This window comes from Pecten maximus, chromosome 6, assembly GCF_902652985.1.
Source record: "Pecten maximus chromosome 6, xPecMax1.1, whole genome shotgun sequence".
Taxonomy (NCBI): domain Eukaryota; kingdom Metazoa; phylum Mollusca; class Bivalvia; order Pectinida; family Pectinidae; genus Pecten; species Pecten maximus.
In genome coordinates, this window is record NC_047020.1 from 22,125,245 (window position 1) to 22,144,648 (window position 19,404).

Below are 19,404 nucleotides of genomic sequence, written 5' to 3' on the forward strand. Positions count from 1 at the left end.
AATACAACATATCCCTGTGTTTTTAGACTTTTTATCAGTACAACATATCCCTGTGTTTTTAGACTTTTTATCAGTACAACATATCCCTGTGTTTTTAGACTTTTTATCAGTACAACATATCCCTGTGTTTTTAGACTTTTTATCAGTACAACATATCCCTGTGTTTTTAGACTTTTTCTAAATATTTAGTCCTGTTAATTAAGTTTTACTTTAAAAGCAATGAATGAATGAATAATATTCAACAGAGCCCCCACAAATCAAAATCTTTTACAAAATGAATTTACTGGTATTTTGATGACTTAAAAGAGATGTGCATTTCTATAAATAGTAACAGTGACCCAGATATTGACTACAACTGTCAGACAAACAAATATCTTGGGAGACATTTCTACATTTGATTAATCTTTTTTTTCCCGAATGAACTCACTGGTGAGCTGACAGACACAAGATTTCCACATAGAGTAATAGTAACCTTGACCCTTACACTAGCAACCAGAATGTTTGTTAAAGATATTCTAACTATTAACCTTAACCAGAATGTTTGTTAAAGATATTCTAACTCTTAACCTTTGAGTAAAATGTTATGAAATTTTATTGATACAAGGGACTAATTAGATTACAAAAACTTTGACAAAGAAAGATTTATTTCTATAAATAGTAACAATGGCCTTGACCTTGACCCTATGCCTAGCAACCCCAAAACCCAAAATTTAAACTTATATATCCAAAGTGTTCCCATATTTAACCTCTGTGTGGAATCTTATCAAAATGGGTTGGGTATTTTTGTCTCTGTGATATCAACCCTGCCCCCTGCGGACTCAAGAAGGTAATGCATAATTCTGATGCATAAACACAAACTGGACAATGACTGAAATACACACAGTCACAATATATTATACGTAACCCTTAATTTTAAACGTAATCCTTATACAACAGACTTACCTGTTAATATATGGACACCTGGGTGGTTTCCCAGTCGCACGTTTCACTATAAATCTCTCAGCCATGATTGCAGTGTGAAACACTGAAGTTCCGTCACACGTTTTACAGACGTAGCTGTTTACTTGCTAACACTTTGTGGTATCCTATACTTCAAGAATCCATTTTTGTAATGATATAAGACACATATTGTCACAGATTATCCTTAATTGAAGAAAATGTTTCAGAGCATCATATTATGATCCCAGAGATTTATTTTAATCCAAGAAATTTGCTTTTAAAATATCTTTTGTTTTTGATAATTCTGAAGCAGATTTTGAATTTTAAAAGTTTAATCCTTTTTGAAACTTTGATCTTCCTACTGTCCACACAGCTAGAATGACCTTTTAACCAACAAGTCAGTCTACTCCATGTACTGGTCTAATGACTACAATAAACTTTATAAAATTAATTTCAGTTTAGAGAGAAGATAAAGTCTACGTAAACACCTTAATTCCTGACTGCTTGTTGGATTAAATTTGTCCAAGGGTTGTTCAGTTCAACCATTCTGTCCACTCCAGGACAATTTTTATTTTATTTCATAAGCTGGATTACAACCTTTGTTATCATATAACTATACCACAACATAAACTATAGGAGAATTCTAAACACAATATGATTATGCGATTAAATTCTTGATTTCAATTTGAGAATTAAATTTTGTATTTACTATATGCTAAATTTCATTCATTTCTGCCCTGCTTCTTATACACTTTTAAGTGTGATTATAATTGGTATTGTGATATTTTCATACATATCATATAACATTTAATGGTTAAATGCCTAAATTGTAAATACAACATAGACACCAAAATTGTTTTACCTTTTTTTCTGGTACAAGTTTAAATATGAATAATGGTGATTACCAGGGGGGGGGGGGAATCTACCAAGCACAAGGGTGCAAGAGTTATGTCCCTTTACACACAACCTCTGTGCTGAGTGTCAGATGGGTGGCAAATCAATCACAGAATTTGATTTTCAAAGGTTCTGTTTTTTCAAATTAACATACTGGGAAATGGATAAAAGATAAGACATGAACTAATCAAAGAAAGAGACTGGTTTAACCTATATGTAACTATAACAATTAAACATTTTTGGATTGCATTTATTGTCGATATAAATGCAGTCTGGATGACAGATAAATATTCATGGAGCTATATGTATGTCACCCAGATTGTATTTATAGTTACAATAAATACAATATAACAAGCATTTAATTGTTTAAAAGATAACAATTTTGAAGTAACAGTGTTAAGGACTCAAACCTCTATAGATATTATATATTTAGACACAAATTATTGATTTCTAGACTTAAAAAGTTAACACTAGACTTCCTACCCTGGTATAGTCATCCCACTCCATTGTTCTGACATCCTACATGTACACAATAAAACACTGTAATACAGTCCTTGATAAAAACTACAGATAAAACATATGCATTTCTTCATCCTAAGCATGTTTAATCTAACCCCATGCTGTTGTGGAAGTTGCCAATCACACCTGTGTATTGTGACATCCTGTCTAATCTGACCAGAATTGTGTCACACAGGGTGTCATATGTATTTCTATGAATACTTTCACAGTAAACATTTTTCTATGTTTATACAATGATTTGTTTGATGTTGATGGAAATGACAGTCCAAAACTCACATCCTGATTGTATTTGTATACCTTCTACAAATAAAGAAATTTTATTTACATGATTACTTGAGCACCATGAGGTTTAACTTAGCGTGCAGATCTATCATGACCTGTATGCCACTGAAGGATTTCTAGGGTTTGGTTAACCCCTGCCTGGGGTCAGAGATCCAAAGATACTGTATCATTGTGCAGTAATGCTTACATTCAATGCATACAACTTTTCATTTGGTCTGAGTTTTAAAGAGATTTCATGTACCGTAGAAAACACATATTACAGAATTACATAAGACAAGAAGAGTTATGTCCCTTACCTCCAGACCAGCAGCGTGAGGGTTCTGAAAGCACTCTGGATCAGCTGGACCGCCTCGGTCAGTGACACACATTTTACATCATTAACACCAAGCACATAATCCCCAAGCCTTAAAGTGGCACTCACATCTGCCTTTCCCTCTGGCTTTATCTGAAAAACATGGGAAAATGTTAAACTGATAAAAATCTGATTTTTAATTTTAAGGTGATTTTAGTGCATATAGCTTGGAACTAAAATACCAATATAAGATTCCTACTACAAATTCTGCTCTTTTGAAGCAGCAGCAGCAGCAGCACAAGATTTTGTCTTTAAAAAGCAACCACAACATACTTACAATGTAGCAAGGCATATCACTAAGGACAGTAAACCATGTAAAGGTTGGTTTGGTTTATTTTGTTAAACGTCCTAATAACGGTCAGGGTCATGTAAGGACGTGCCTGGTTTTGGAGGTGGAGGAAAGCCGGAGTACCAGGAGAAAAACCACCGGCCTGCGACGGTCAGTACTAGGCAACTGCCCCACATGGGTTTCGAACTTGCAACCCACAGGTGGAGGGTTGGTGATAAAATGTCAGGACACCTTGACAACTTGGCCAACGTGGCCACTTCCATGTACAGGAAGTAAAGGGAGATACAACTGACTTCGGCTACCTGATGATCTAAAATAGTACTACTAGTACGGCCCCAGATAGTTTCACATTCCTCAGAAACACCTGTACGTCTTCATTTATTTTCCTGGTATCCAATTTAAACTTCCTCAACATAATTGTCTAGGAATGTATGTATATTATAAAATCCATTAAATCAAAAAGTACAAGACTCAATGAACTTAAAATCAAAATTATTCTACTGGACTAAAACACCAAGATTCTATCCTTTTATGTAAGCCACAAGATATATTACATTCTCTGAACACTGAGATTTAAAATCTGTAGTCAACACACACTCCATCACAATTTAAACAAATCTCTTTAATGCTTTATTTACAATACTTCCAAAGTCCTACTAAATGTCCCCAATCCATTCACCAGCTTCTGAAAGACAAGTACTTCCAGCTTCCGGTCTGTTGAAAATAAATAGGTCTACCCCACTCTGTGTAGTGTACAGTATATTTACATAGAGATTCCATATGTGATAGGACTTTCAATGTTTGTAATTGACTAAAACCTATTTAAATCAATTGTACAGGACACTAAGTTCACTGATTTTAACACCAGGCTTGCATGCAGACCATCACCATGACATTGCATATGGAGGTTTGACCAGCAGCAGGCCAACTCTTCCATAAGGTACATCTAACTTTCACATCAATGGATCCCTCAATAAAAAAATCATCAACTTAACGCAAATCCCATATTTTAATCTGTCTATTCCGACACTTTGTGGAGCACAAGATATTGGTCAGATCCGATAAGAATAATGAAATAAACAGATTTTTATTTGGGAGATTCCATTAGAAATGAGATTTTTATGATGTTTAAAACATGTAGATCAGTATTAAGAGATTTTTTTTATCATGTACAAAATTTAAATCTCCTTCCTTTTAAAGAGGAACAATAAATTCACATTCCTTCCTTTTAACAGCCAATTGCAAGTGACACTGATGGAAAATTCATAAAATTCAAAAAACAATTATATACAGTATACCTGATACAATATATTGTACCCGCATAATCTCGTCTAACTGTATGGAGACCTCAAGTACTATATAACACAAAGTAGAATCGTACTCAAAGTTCTATACTGTGGTATTTTTAATTTAAATTCAAATAAACTCTGACAAAGTAAACACCAGAAGTCAGAATGTTGTTATTTACATCATAAAACGGTAAAGCGAAATGTTAATAACTTCATTTCATTGTGCGCTTTCTCGGATAAATTACAGTTTTATGATAATTCAGATCTTTATAAAGGTGTTATAAACACCCCAATAAATTCTAATAAAAAGTAGGCTGACTCATACAATCATGAAACACAATATAACCAATCAAAAATCTGTAACGGTCGCAAACTTGTGTAGTACGAGTGACGCCGAATTAGCCACTTCCTCCTGGACTGTTGCATCAAAGAGATGTCTACATTGGCTGACAAAGGGCTTACAATTGAACAGATCTTGTTAAAATGTATAACGTTGAACTTCCCCCTGTTAGTATGGTTGCCCAGCAATGGGATTGCATCATACATGTGCATGTCTAAAAGGGGCTCAAAAAGGAAAGTCTGGACAGATTTCTAAAAAAAATAAATACTTTCAAATGAAAGAAAATCTTGGAACTGTCACCAACAGACTCCTTCAAAATTTATTTCCAGGGGAACAGTCTTATCTTAAACAAAATTCAAATCCTCTTAACAAATACAAATGGATTCTTATACCCAACCATACCCTGAGTTCTCCTATTGGCCCTCACCTCTGCCACCATGGTGACCATGCCCTTCACTTATATAAAATTAAGTTCCTTTAGCCAAAGGATCGTCATATCAAATTTGTTTTAAGACCCTTCACTTGTACTGAAGGTTTTAATTCCCCTTAATTCCAGCTCTTCTGCCCCATAGGGCTTCAGGGGACAACATTTGACAGGCCTCTTGTATGTTGTTACGAGGTAAGTCAGCTCATCAGGTAGCCACCAACTTCTACATTAGACCGCAGCCTCAAAATTTTCTGGACAGTAAATTTAAACCCCATAAATAAACAGAAGAACCCAAGGAGACATTATTTTTATTTATAGAAAAGTGCTGCATACATGTTCTTTGTTTTTATACATTTATCAAAGTAAGAAATTCTAAATCTGAATCTTCTCATTTTAAATTCAATAACAGATTTTACACAATTTGTAGTCCTGAAGACACACTTTCAGTTTGACAGTTGTTTCTCTTCATGTCCTTTTTTTTTAGATTCAGATAGGACTGACATTTAATCCACCAAATATTGCGGTACAAACACAGTCATGCATGCATAACCTCACAGGGTTCATGGAGTACACAGGTAGTCAATCAGCACTGGAAGGTTTAAATGTTTACTCTGTATAAAATGCCTTCCATAACTAAATATAGCCTTCCACATCCTCGGTTACCATGCTCTGACGGCTATGTATGAACATTAAATGTCATTATTGTCTGATCGAAATTTTTATCTATCATACAACTTTTCCACAGATATTCTTCAAAATCACTGGGTAAATTCTACACTATCCAGCATGCATCACTGCAGTTCATAGGTTTATAATTACCATACACTAAATATGAAGGGATTCAGTGTGGTTAGAGTTATCAGATGGCACAATGGTAACACGCTTTCCTTTCACCTAGGCGGCCGGGGTTCGATTCCCCAATCGGACGTGAAAGGTATGGGGTCACTTACCCGACTACATGGGTTTCCCCGCATTCTCCGGTTTCCTCCCACACTAAGACCCCTCGTGCACTTCAATAAGTCTATATAACTTGTTTCACAATTGTTGTAAAATGAATTAAGTTTACATTAACATTCATAGCCTGTTGCCCAATTCCTATTTAGTCATTTGATTTAATGAAATATTTTCAAAATTAAATGTACGATATGATGAAAATGTTCAAAGTTGAACATTTATTTTGATCTCTCATAACCTTCACTGAATTCATTGATACATTAACCATCAATATTCAATTTAATTATATTTAATCTAATTCATATCTACAATAGATATACAATCAGTTTACATATGTATATTTATATCAGTTCTTTTTTCTTAATTGCTCAATTAATATTCCTGATACTTTGTGTCATATGCATCACTTACATGTTACACAAAAGGACAATTGATAATCACCCAGCTCTATCACAGAACATTTAAATTCAATATAAGTTGACTTATTTCAAAAAGTACAGGTAGATTATAATTACATGTAGATATAAAATGTAGAATTATCATAAAAACTGTTCAAAAAAAAGCTTGTATTTAAGTATGTTTGATAGCATGTATTTGTCACCATACCGTAGATGATAGATGTATGATGACATGTCATACATATAGAATTATAGGGTTCACAAGGTAAGTATCCTAGATATAACAAGGTATTAATCCACTCACATGACACATCCTGCAATTAATAACATATGACACACAAACAGACCACTATATCCCCTCTCACACTTCATCACAAGGGGATAACAACAGGACAGGACACCCAATGATCTTAGTTTCCCAGGAAAGGCAAACTCACCCTAGTGTGGATCCTTTTTCTCTTACTTAGGGATGTCCAAAATTTACCAGAGTAAAATTTTCTATCACATCCTATATAGCTAGGGTTCAGACATCTTACCTTGGACAGGGTTATCCACAATTTACCAGTGTGAGATTTTCTTATCACACCCCAGTGTTGAGACATCTTACCTAATGGACAGGGTTATCTACAATTTACTTGTGTGAGATTTTCTTATTCCACCCTAGGGTTGAGACATATTACCTAATGGACAGGGTTATCTACAATTTACCTGCGTGAGATTTTCTTATTCCACCCTAGGGTTGAGACATCTTACCTAATGGACAGGGTTATCTACAATTTACCAGTGTGAGATTTTCTTATTCACACCCTAGAGTTGAGACATCTTACCTAATGGACAGGGTTATCCACAATTTACCAGTGTGAGATTTTCTTATTCCACCCTAGGGTTGAGACATCTTACCCTGAACAGGGTTATCCACAATTTACCTGTGTGAGATTTTCTTATTCTACCCTAGGGTTGATACATCTTATAATTACACTAGACAGGGAAGTTTTCAGATACAAGATTTTCTTTTCTCACAAGCTACACATTTTTATCCGGTGGTTGCTAGGAAAAATATAAATCACTCTCACACAGAGGGGTTATGATAGCTGCCATGCACTATATGCCTTTCTACCACAATACGCTGTGTTCTTCCACTCTCAAGCCATTAATAAATGTTGTATAAATGTGCCGACTGTTTGATATATATATGCTATATTCCACTAGTGGTAGATGACCTTCCGGTCTTTTGATTGGTCATGAATTCGAACTTTGACCCTAGCTGCCATTGTTATTGACGTCATCAATAATCGAATGACGTCATATCAACGGGTTCCAGCCAGCACATGTACAGTCGAACCTGTCTATAAAGGACACCTAAGGGACAAGACAAAAGTGTCCTTTATAGAGAGGTGTCCTTTATATAGAGGTTCAACGAGTTATGTCCCTTATAAACGAAGAAACAAACCAAAGTCTGTTTATAGTACACTATATGTCTCCTGATTTATTATATTTAAACCACAGGCACCTGTGTTTAAACACTTAAACAAATGAATAAAAGACAAATAAAGATAAATGCTGAATTAATTAATTTTCAATCATTCATCTGACACAAAATTGAAGTTGATATTTTTAATAATTTATATTAAGCCGATAGTTTCAAAACAAATCTTCACAATATCATACTATACTGAATATCTATTCAGACAAATACTCAACATAGTCAAAAAAGTAAAGGTAATTCTAATCATAGTAAAACAATTTTCATTAATCCTCAATATTTTGGAAAATAAATATGTTTGAAATATCTTTTCTATTACAAAATTAACTCTTTATAAATGAAAGTGCATTTTCCTCTGATAATTATAATCCCTAAGCATTTATTTTGAGACATTTTTTCTGAAATCCATGTAGGGATTTAATTTAATAAATACCGTTTTCTGGTTCAGTCAATTAGTATAGTGTATACAAAGACACTCGGAACTCTTCAGTTGTTCTTAATATGTTAAGTAGTCATATTCCGAGGAGTTCCGAGTGTGAGAAAATGGCGGCTGACAACCATGTGCCTGCCCTGTAAGATTTGCATACGGTTGATTTTGTAAGTAAAAAATTATGACAGACATAACTATTGCTTTGTCTCTCTTTTAATGGCCTTGATAATGATTTAATTACCCTCTGACCATTCTTGTTGTCTAGGCTATGGTTGAATGGCTAAGCTTAGCTGTCACCGGTGGGGTTGAGTAAACAAACACCTCTGCCGATGGCGATCAGTCACTCTCTTGTGATTACTGCCCATTGTTACAGCAACTTACAGGTAACAGGACAATTAGTGACTGATGAAGTGGCTTCCTAAGTTAGCATTGCTGCCAGGGGAGTTGAGTAATTAAGGCCTTGCTTGTTATTTAGAAACGTTTTACACACAAATATCAACACGGCTATGGTTTCACGTGTCCGTTATACGGAATTTTTAACAACTTTACGGACAAAAATAAGTGTCCGCTGTCCGCATTAGGAAGGTGTCCGCTATATACATGATATTTATATAGGGATTTTCATCGGGGATTCCTGGAAGTGTCCGTTATGGACAGGTGTCCGCTATATAAGGGTGTCCGCTATTACAAGTTTGACTGTACACCTTATTTGAATACGCGAATTAAGACTTGGCCATGTTTCCGTTTGATTCAAGCCAATATTATTGTGGTAGAAACAGGTCACACAACTCGTGATTTTTGGATATGGAATTTATTTCACACTCGTAAGTTATTTTTCAAAAGTTACAAAAGAAACTCGCTAAAGCTGGTGTCTTTTGTAACTTTTAAAAAATAACTTACTCGTGTGAAATAAATCCCATATTCAACAACCACTCGTTGTGTAACCTCTATATATGACATGATCACAATAACGTAACATCATCATTTTACGTTGAGTTGTCATGGCAACAATACAATGTCCAGTGAAGACAGATCTGGAATTGGTGTCACAAAGCTGTACATATACCTTCAATTCTCCATGTGGTGAAATGCAGGTCTATATACGTGTTTTGTCAAAACTTTTACAATTTATAAAAGTGTTTTGGCAAACATTGATCCTGCCAATCTAGCACGGTGACGAGTGATACCAAACTTTAGGATTACTCCGTCTGAACCACTCCGTATTTTTATATCTTAATATCCTTGCATGTAAATAATGACATTAAGATCTACGTCACCAGGCCAAATGGAACTTACCTTGTCAGCTGTCAGCTATATTTCATACAGCAATACATATTTATATATATTTGCAAGTGTGTTTACTATTCCTGTTTGACAGCCCAATAATAAACCTTGATGAAAGCCAGTCTTGAATCCATTTTCCAATAAACCAATTTCACCAAATGTTTATAACTAGATATTTTCTAGGTTACTTTGGTTACAGAACTACATATACTACTTGTAAGACTATTCTCACCCAAACACTGATATTAAGCTTAAGGATTTCTACATTATTTTATTCTCCCAATAACAAATGTTGAAGTAGATAACTTTGAGATATGACTATGGGTATTCATTGTAACAAGTTCTGATTGAGATATATAGTACACGTATCCTATTGTATGCTGTAGAGGTTTTGTATCCCAGTCCAGGGAAACTCAAATTGACAAAATTATTGAATCATACATCTTAGAGCGGTAGATCTTCAAGATCATATATTTAAAAGAGTATGTAGTTGAACAGAGTAGGAACACAATCAAAACATCAGCTACTACCGTTTTCTACATTTGCTCTGCACTCAAAGGTCACAGTTTTCAATTCTGATGTAATTCAGCAAGTATTTTAGATTCCCAAGGCATAGGTAGCTGTCTAGGTGTTGACCTTCTGCTTCCAATTACCCCTTCTGCTTCCAATTACCTCCCTTTGGTAACTTTCTACACCAAATTACCTCCCTTCAGTGTGCAGTCAAGGTTATTTGATTGTCATATCAGGATCAACTGACAAATCATAGATACTTAAGTATTTGAGGGCCACAATTAACTTCAGATTCAAGCTTATTTGTACAAATAGAAGAAACATTATACACATTTTAAACTTGGTGTTCTGACATTTATTATATCTGGAAGTTGTTTACAGTTTTTGTTTGTCGAACAGAACATTCTGTAAAGCAGATTAACAGTAGAGGACTTTTATAATCATACAATCAACAGATTTCTCATTCACATGCTCATAAAAATCAACCCACATCACATCATCCAAACCTTTAAGGCAAGATAAAGATAATACGTTTGTGGATTGTGATGTGTAATGTTCCCGTTCCCACTTAGATCAGGAATGGAGCTAAATGTAAAAATTTAGCCAAATGGAAGTTTAAAATATATATAAGTAATGTATTCCACCATTGATGCTTTTTCAAACACAGACTTTCACCCAAACCATTAGTATCCTAGCTATCATCATTAATGAGTGCAGGACAAACCATTAGTATCCTAGCGATCATTAATGAGTGCAGGACAAACCATTAGAATCCTAGCTATCACTATTAATGAGTGCAGGACAAACCATTAGTATCCTTGCTATCATTAATGAGTGCAGGACAAACCATTAGTATCCTAGCTATCACTATTAATGAGTGCAGGACAAACCATTAGTATCCTAGCTATCATTAATGAGTGCAGGACAAACCATTAGTATCCTAGCTATCACTATTGATGAGTACAGGACAAACCATAAGTATCCCAGATATCATCACTTACTTATGCAGGACAAACCATTAGTATTCTAGATATCACTATTAATGAGTGCAGGAAAAACCATTAGTATCCTAGCTATCATTAATGAGTACAGGACAAACCATTAGTATCCTAGCTATCACTATTAATGAGTGCAGGACAAACCATTAGTATCCTAGCTATCACTATTAATGAGTGCAGGACAAACCATTAGTATCCTAGCTATCATCACTTATATATGCAGGACAAACCATTAGTATCCTAGCTATCACTATTAATGAGTGCAGGACAAACCATTAGTATCCTAGCTATCACTATTAATGAGTGCAGGACAAACCATTAGTATCCTAGCTATCATCACTTATATATGCAGGACAAACCATTAGTATCCTAGCTATCACTATTAATGAGTGCAGGACAAACAATTAGTATCCTAGCTATCACTATTAATGAGTGCAGGACAAACCATTAGTATCCTAGCTATCACTATTAATGAGTACAGGACAAACCATAAGTATCCTAGCTATCACTATCAATGAGTACAGGACAAACCATTAATATCCTAGCTATCATTAATGAGTGCAGGACAAACCATTAGTATCCTAGATATCACTATTAATGAGTGCAGGACAAACCATTAGTATCCTAGCTATCATTAATCAGTACAGGACAAACCATTAATATCCTAGCTATCATTAATGAGTGCAGGACAAACCATTAGTATCCTAGCTATCACTATTAATGAGTGCAGGACAAACCATTAGTATTCTAGCTATCACTATTAATGAGTGCAGGACAAACCATTAGTATCCTAGCTATCATTAATGAGTGCAGGACAAACCATTAGTATCCTAGCTATCATCACTTATATATGCAGGACAAACCACTAGTATCCAAGCTATCACTATTAATGAGTGCAGGACAAACCATTAGTATCCTAGATATCATTAATGAGTGCAGGACAAACCATAAGTATCCTAGCTATCACTATTAATGAGTGCAGGACAAATAATTAGTATCCTAGCTATCATCACTTATATATGCAGGACAAACCATTAGTATCCTAGCTATCACTATTAATGAGTGCAGGACAAACCATTAGTATCCTAGCTATCACTATTAATGAGTGCAGGACAAACCATTAGTATCCTAGCTATCATCACTTATATATGCAGGACAAACCATTAGTATCCTAGCTATCACTATTAATGAGTGCAGGACAAACAATTAGTATCCTAGCTATCACTATTAATGAGTGCAGGACAAACCATTAGTATCCTAGATATCACTATTAATGAGTACAGGACAAACCATAAGTATCCTAGCTATCACTATCAATGAGTACAGGACAAACCATTAATATCCTAGCTATCATTAATGAGTGCAGGACAAACCATTAGTATCCTAGATATCACTATTAATGAGTGCAGGACAAACCATTAGTATCCTAGCTATCATTAATCAGTACAGGACAAACCATTAATATCCTAGCTATCATTAATGAGTGCAGGACAAACCATTAGTATCCTAGCTATCACTATTAATGAGTGCAGGACAAACCATTAGTATTCTAGCTATCACTATTAATGAGTGCAGGACAAACCATTAGTATCCTAGCTATCATTAATGAGTGCAGGACAAACCATTAGTATCCTAGCTATCATCACTTATATATGCAGGACAAACCACTAGTATCCAAGCTATCACTATTAATGAGTGCAGGACAAACCATTAGTATCCTAGATATCATTAATGAGTGCAGGACAAACCATAAGTATCCTAGCTATCACTATTAATGAGTGCAGGACAAATAATTAGTATCCTAGCTATCACTATTAATGAGTGCAGGACAAACCATTAGTATCCTAGATATCATCAATTATATATGCAGGACAACCCATTAGTATCCTAGCTATCACTATTAATGAGTACAGGACAAACCATTAGTATCCTAGCTATCACTATTAATGAGTACAGGACAAACCATTTGTATCCTAGCTATCATTAATGAGTGCAGGACAAACCATTAGTATCCTAGCTATCACTATTAATGAGTGCAGGACAAACCATTAGTATCCTAGCTATCATTAATGAGTACAGGACAAACCATTAATATACTAGCTATCATTAATGAGTGCAGGACAAACCATTAGTATCCTAGCTATCACTATTAATGAGTGCAGGACAAACCATTAGAATCCTAGCTATCATTAATGAGTGCAGGACAAACCATTAGTATCCTAGATATCACTATTAATGAGTGCATGACAACCCATTAGTATCCTAGCTATCATTAATGAGTGCAGGACAAACCACTAGTATCTAAGCTATCACTATTAATGAGTGCAGGACAAACCATTACTATCCTAGATATCATTAATGAGTGCAGGACAAACCATTAGTATCCTAGCTATCACTATTAATGAGTACAGGACAAACCATTAGTATCCTAGCTATCATTAATGAGCACAGGACAACCCATTAGTATCATAGCTATCACTATTAATGAGTGCAGGACAAACCATTAGTATCCTAGCTTTCATCATGAATATGTGCAGGACAAACCATTAGTATCTAGCTATCATCACTTATATATGCAGGGCAAACCATTAGTATCCTAGATATCACTATTAATGAGTGCAGGACAAACCATTAGTATCCTAGCTATCATTAATGAGTACAGGACAAACCATTAGTATCCTAGCTATCACTATTAATGAGTGCAGGACAAACCATTAGTATCCTAGCTATCACTATTAATGAGTGCAGGACAAACCATTAGTATCCTAGCTATCATCACTTATATATGCAGGACAAACCATTAGTATCATAGCTATCACTATTAATGAGTGCAGGACAAACCATTAGTATCCTAACTTTCATCATGAATATGTGCAGGACAAACCATTAGTATCTAGCTATCATTAATGAGTGCAGGACAAACCATTAGTATCCTAGCTATCACTATTAATGAGTGCAGGACAAACCATTAGTATCCTTGCTATTACAATTAATATGTGCAGGACAAACCATTAGTATCCTAGCTATCACAATTATTGTGTGCAGGACAAACCATTAATATCCTAGCTATCATTAATGAGTACAGGACAAACCATTAGTATCTTAGCGATCATTAATGAGTGCAGGACAAACCATTAGTATCCTAGCTATCACTATTAATGAGTGCAGGACAAACCATTAGTATCCTAGCTATCATCACTTATATATGCAGGACAAACCATTAGTATCATAGCTATCACTATTAATGAGTGCAGGACAAACCATTAGTATCATAGCTTTCATCATGAATATGTGCAGGACAAACCATTAGTATCTAGCTATCATCACTTATATATGCAGGGCAAACCATTAGTATCCTAGATATCACTATTAATGAGTGCAGGACAAACCATTAGTATCCTAGCTATCATTAATGAGTACAGGACAAACCATTAGTATCCTAGCTATCACTATTAATGAGTGCAGGACAAACCATTAGTATCCTAGCTATCACTATTAATGAGTGCAGGACAAACCATTAGTATCCTAGATATCATCACTTATATATGCAGGACAAACCATTAGTATCCTAGCTATCACTATTAATGAGTACAGGACAACCCATTAGTATCCTAGCTATCACTATTAATGAGTGCAGGACAAACCATTAGTATCCTAACTTTCATCATGAATATGTGCAGGACAAACCATTAGTATCTAGCTATCATTAATGAGTGCAGGACAAACCATTAGTATCCTAGCTATCACTATTAATGAGTGCAGGACAAACCATTAGTATCCTTGCTATTACAATTAATATGTGCAGGACAAACCATTAGTATCCTAGCTATCACAATTATTGTGTGCAGGACAAACCATTAGTATCCTAGCTATCATTAATGAGTACAGGACAAACCATTAATATCCTAGCTATCATTAATGAGTGCAGGACAAACCATTAGTATCCTAGCTATCACAATTACTGTGTGCAGGACAAACCATTAGTATCCTAGCTATCACAATTATTGTGTGCAGGACAAACCATTAGTATCCTAGCTATCATTAATGAGTACAGGACAAACCATTAATATCCTAGCTATCATTAATGAGTGCAGGACAAACCATTAGTATCCTAGCTATCACAATTACTGTGTGCAGGACAAACCATTAGCTATCACTACTAATGTGTGCAGGAAAAGAAGCTTCGATGGTTGTAAATACACCCGTTTGTGTTTCATATGATTTGTGATTTTCAAACTGAAAATGGATAAGACAATTTATGCCTCCAATCACTTTGTTGGGAGGGCACAATACATGTCACTTTTTGAGATGATCATGTGCTGCTATATAGAATTATAAAGTGCTCATCAGGCAGGTTGTTTGTTGTGTGTGTTAACGATGATGAAAAGTCTTTATGGCAGCCTATAAGCTAGCTAGTTTTTCGGTATATCTTTACACGGATAATCTTACAATATAGCATTTTAAAAAGTGATCCTTCAGATACAAGTGTAAACATGTCATTGACATTTTGATATGATTGTCATATTATTGAAAATTTAATTCAGCTCTAAGCCTCTCTCATTCCTGTAATGTTTGTGTCAAAACTTAAAAGTGATTATAGATTATGTGGCTTTGAAATTTTTTTTTCTTTTTTGTTTCTGTTTTTATCAGTTGGAACATATTTTGATTTTGTATGACAGTTACGTCCCATTATAAACAGAGAAATAAAGCTTGCATATGTATTAAATTCAACAATTGCAATAATTTCCAAATAAACTCACAGCATATAGAATTTGCATACACATGTATAACATACATGTACAATTTAACCGGTATGTTCCACCATCTCATTGGTGCTTGATCAGAAACCTTCAATCATTGTCATTCAAGTTTTATGTTGACTTCAGAATAAAAGTTCCAATATAAAGTATATAAAGTAAAAGAGCATTCCAGCAAAGTCATAGATGTACCAACTATGAAGTATTGAATTTGGACAAAACCAGGACTACACTTTTATACAGCTTTTACACAAAGATCAACAATAGCTACAATCCATGTATACAGATCCAAAGTTTATTTTTTTATACATCAAATTTACACTGCCACCCACCACTTAGAGGTCCAAGCTGTGAACACATGTCTGTCAATTTTGTCCAGACCCCCAAACTCACCCTGACTTGCAAGAAATGTTCAAACATCCGTCATTGGTCTCAATTATTTGTGTTTAACTCTTAGCTACCTTGTTATGTCAATACAAGGTATAACCCACGGCTGTAAAGAGCACCTTCAAAGTACATTTCAGATGTTCAGGAATCAATTTTTATAACAGTATTTGTCTAGGTATAGTGCTAGCACTACCAGTAGATAAAATTTAATTGCATATATATATATAGTATAGGATTTGTAACAGAATCTATTGATCTTGTTCTTGTTCTACAAATAGGAAGTCTTGTTTTAAATTCAAACAAATACTTTATAATTACTCTCCAGAATTAATAACCGGATGTTATGATAATTCAGAAAGGACGATGCATGAAGCACCTATAATAGCAAAAGCTCATTTGCATTAATATAAATATAATACATGTATTAATATTAGGATAAATATTTCTCAAATTTGCATTAAAATCATAACATGCAAAACAGCAGTTACGAAGGCCTCACATACCCCCAACCCTCTGAATATATACTGCTTGGAAACCTGGTTTCATAAGTGTACCTATCACCTTAATGTCTACTTTTTCATTCTTGAAATTGTTGGAACCAAAGTCAACTTTGTTGTAAAATTTCAACTTTTCCTCAATTAAATAAAAAAAAAATTCTTTAATTTCCCTTATTGTTCCAAAGCATAATGCATGTACCAGAGAAGTTAACCTGAAACAATAGTTTCCCAAGTGTTTGTCAGATGTTCCACCAGACAGTATGATATGGAGACACACTATATTGTCAGACGTACCACCAGACAGTATGATATGGAGACACACTATATTGTCAGACGTACCACCAGACAGTATGATATGGAGACACACTATATTGTCAGATGTTCCACCAGACAGTATGATATGGACACACAATATTGTCAGACGTTCCACCAGACAGTATGATATAGAGACACTATATTGTCAGACGTTCCACCAGACAGTATGATATGGAGACACACTATATTGTCAGACGTTCCACCAGACAGTATGATATGGAGACACACTATATTGTCAGACGTTCCACCAGACAGTATGATATAGAGACGGTATATTGTCAGACGTACCACCAGACAGTATGATATGGAGACACACTATATTGTCAGACGTTCCACCAGACAGTATGATATGGAGACACACTATATTGTCAGACGTTCCACCAGACAGTATGATATAGAGACGGTATATTGTCAGACTTTCCACCAGACAGTATGATATAGAGACACACTATATTGTCAGATGTTCCACCAGACAGTATGATATAGAGACACACTATATTGTCAGACGTTCCACCAGGCAGTATGATATAGAGACACACTATATTGTCAGACGTACCACCAGACAGTATGATATAGAGACACACTATATTGTCAGACGTTCCACCAGACAGTATGATATAGAGACACTATATTGTCAGACGTACCACCAGACAGTATGATATGGAGACACACTATATTGTCAGACGTTCCACCAGACAGTATGATATGGAGACACTATATTGTCAGACGTTCCACCAGACAGTATGATATAGAGACACTATATTGTCAGACGTTACACCAGGCACTATGATAAAGAGACACTATATTGTCAGATGTTCCACCAGACAGTATGATATGGAGACACACTATATTGTCAGATGTTCCACCAGACAGTATGATATAGAGACACACTATATTGTCAGACGTTCCACCAGACAGTATGATATAGAGACACTATATTGTCAGACGTTCCACCAGACAGTATGATATAGAGACACACTATATTATCAGACGTTCCACCAGACAGTATGATATAGAGACACTATATTGTCAGACGTTCCACCAGACAGTATGATATAGAGACACACTATATTGTCAGACTTTCCACCAGACAGTATGATATGGAGACACACTATATTGTCAGACGTTCCACCAGACAGTATGATATAGAGACACTATATTGTCAGACGTTCCACCAGACAGTATGATATAGAGACACACTATATTGTCAGACGTTCCACCAGACAGTATGATATGGAGACACACTATATTGTCAGACCTTCCACCAGACAGTATGATATAGAGACACACTATATTGTCAGACCTTCCACCAGACAGTATGATATAGAGACACACTATATTGTCAGACCTTCCACCAGACAGTATGATAGAGACACTATATTGTCAGACGTTCCACCAGACAGTATGATATAGAGACACTATATTGTCAGACGTTCCACCAGACAGTATGATATGGAGACACACTATATTGTCAGACGTTCCACCAGACAGTATGATATGGAGACACTATATTGTCAGACGTTCCACCAGACAGTATGATATAGAGACACACTATATTGTCAGACGTTCCACCAGACAGTATGATATAGAGACACTATATTGTCAGACGTTCCACCAGACAGTATGATATGGAGACACACTATATTGTCAGATGTTCCACCAGACAGTATGATATAGAGACACTATATTGTCAGACGTTCCACCAGACAGTATGATATAGAGACACTATATTGTCAGACGTACCACCAGACAGTATGATATGGAGACACAATATTGTCAGACGTACCACCAGACAGTATGATATAGAGACACTATATTGTCAGACGTTCCACCAGACAGTATGATATAGAGACACACTATATTGTCAGACGTTCAACCAGACAGTATGATATAGAGACACTATATTGTCAGACGTTCCACCAGACAGTATGATATAGAGACACACTATATTGTCAGACTTTCCACCAGACAGTATGATATGGAGACACTATATTGTCAGACGTACCACCAGACAGTATGATATGGAGACACACTATATTGTCAGACGTACCACCAGACAG

The 19,404-nt window shown here is 35.3% G+C and overlaps 1 protein-coding gene across 1 annotated transcript in view; it reads right to left on the minus strand.

The window, feature by feature from the left end:
- Nucleotides 1-2,926: 2,926 nt before the first annotated feature.
- LOC117329247 (protein Shroom4-like) overlaps nt 2,927-19,404 on the minus strand; it is a 36,866-nt gene continuing 20,388 nt past the window's right edge. The window contains exon 2 of the mRNA XM_033887093.1: nt 2,927-3,079. Within this exon, the coding sequence (XP_033742984.1) occupies nt 2,927-3,079 (153 nt within the window). The remainder of the gene's footprint in view (nt 3,080-19,404) is intronic.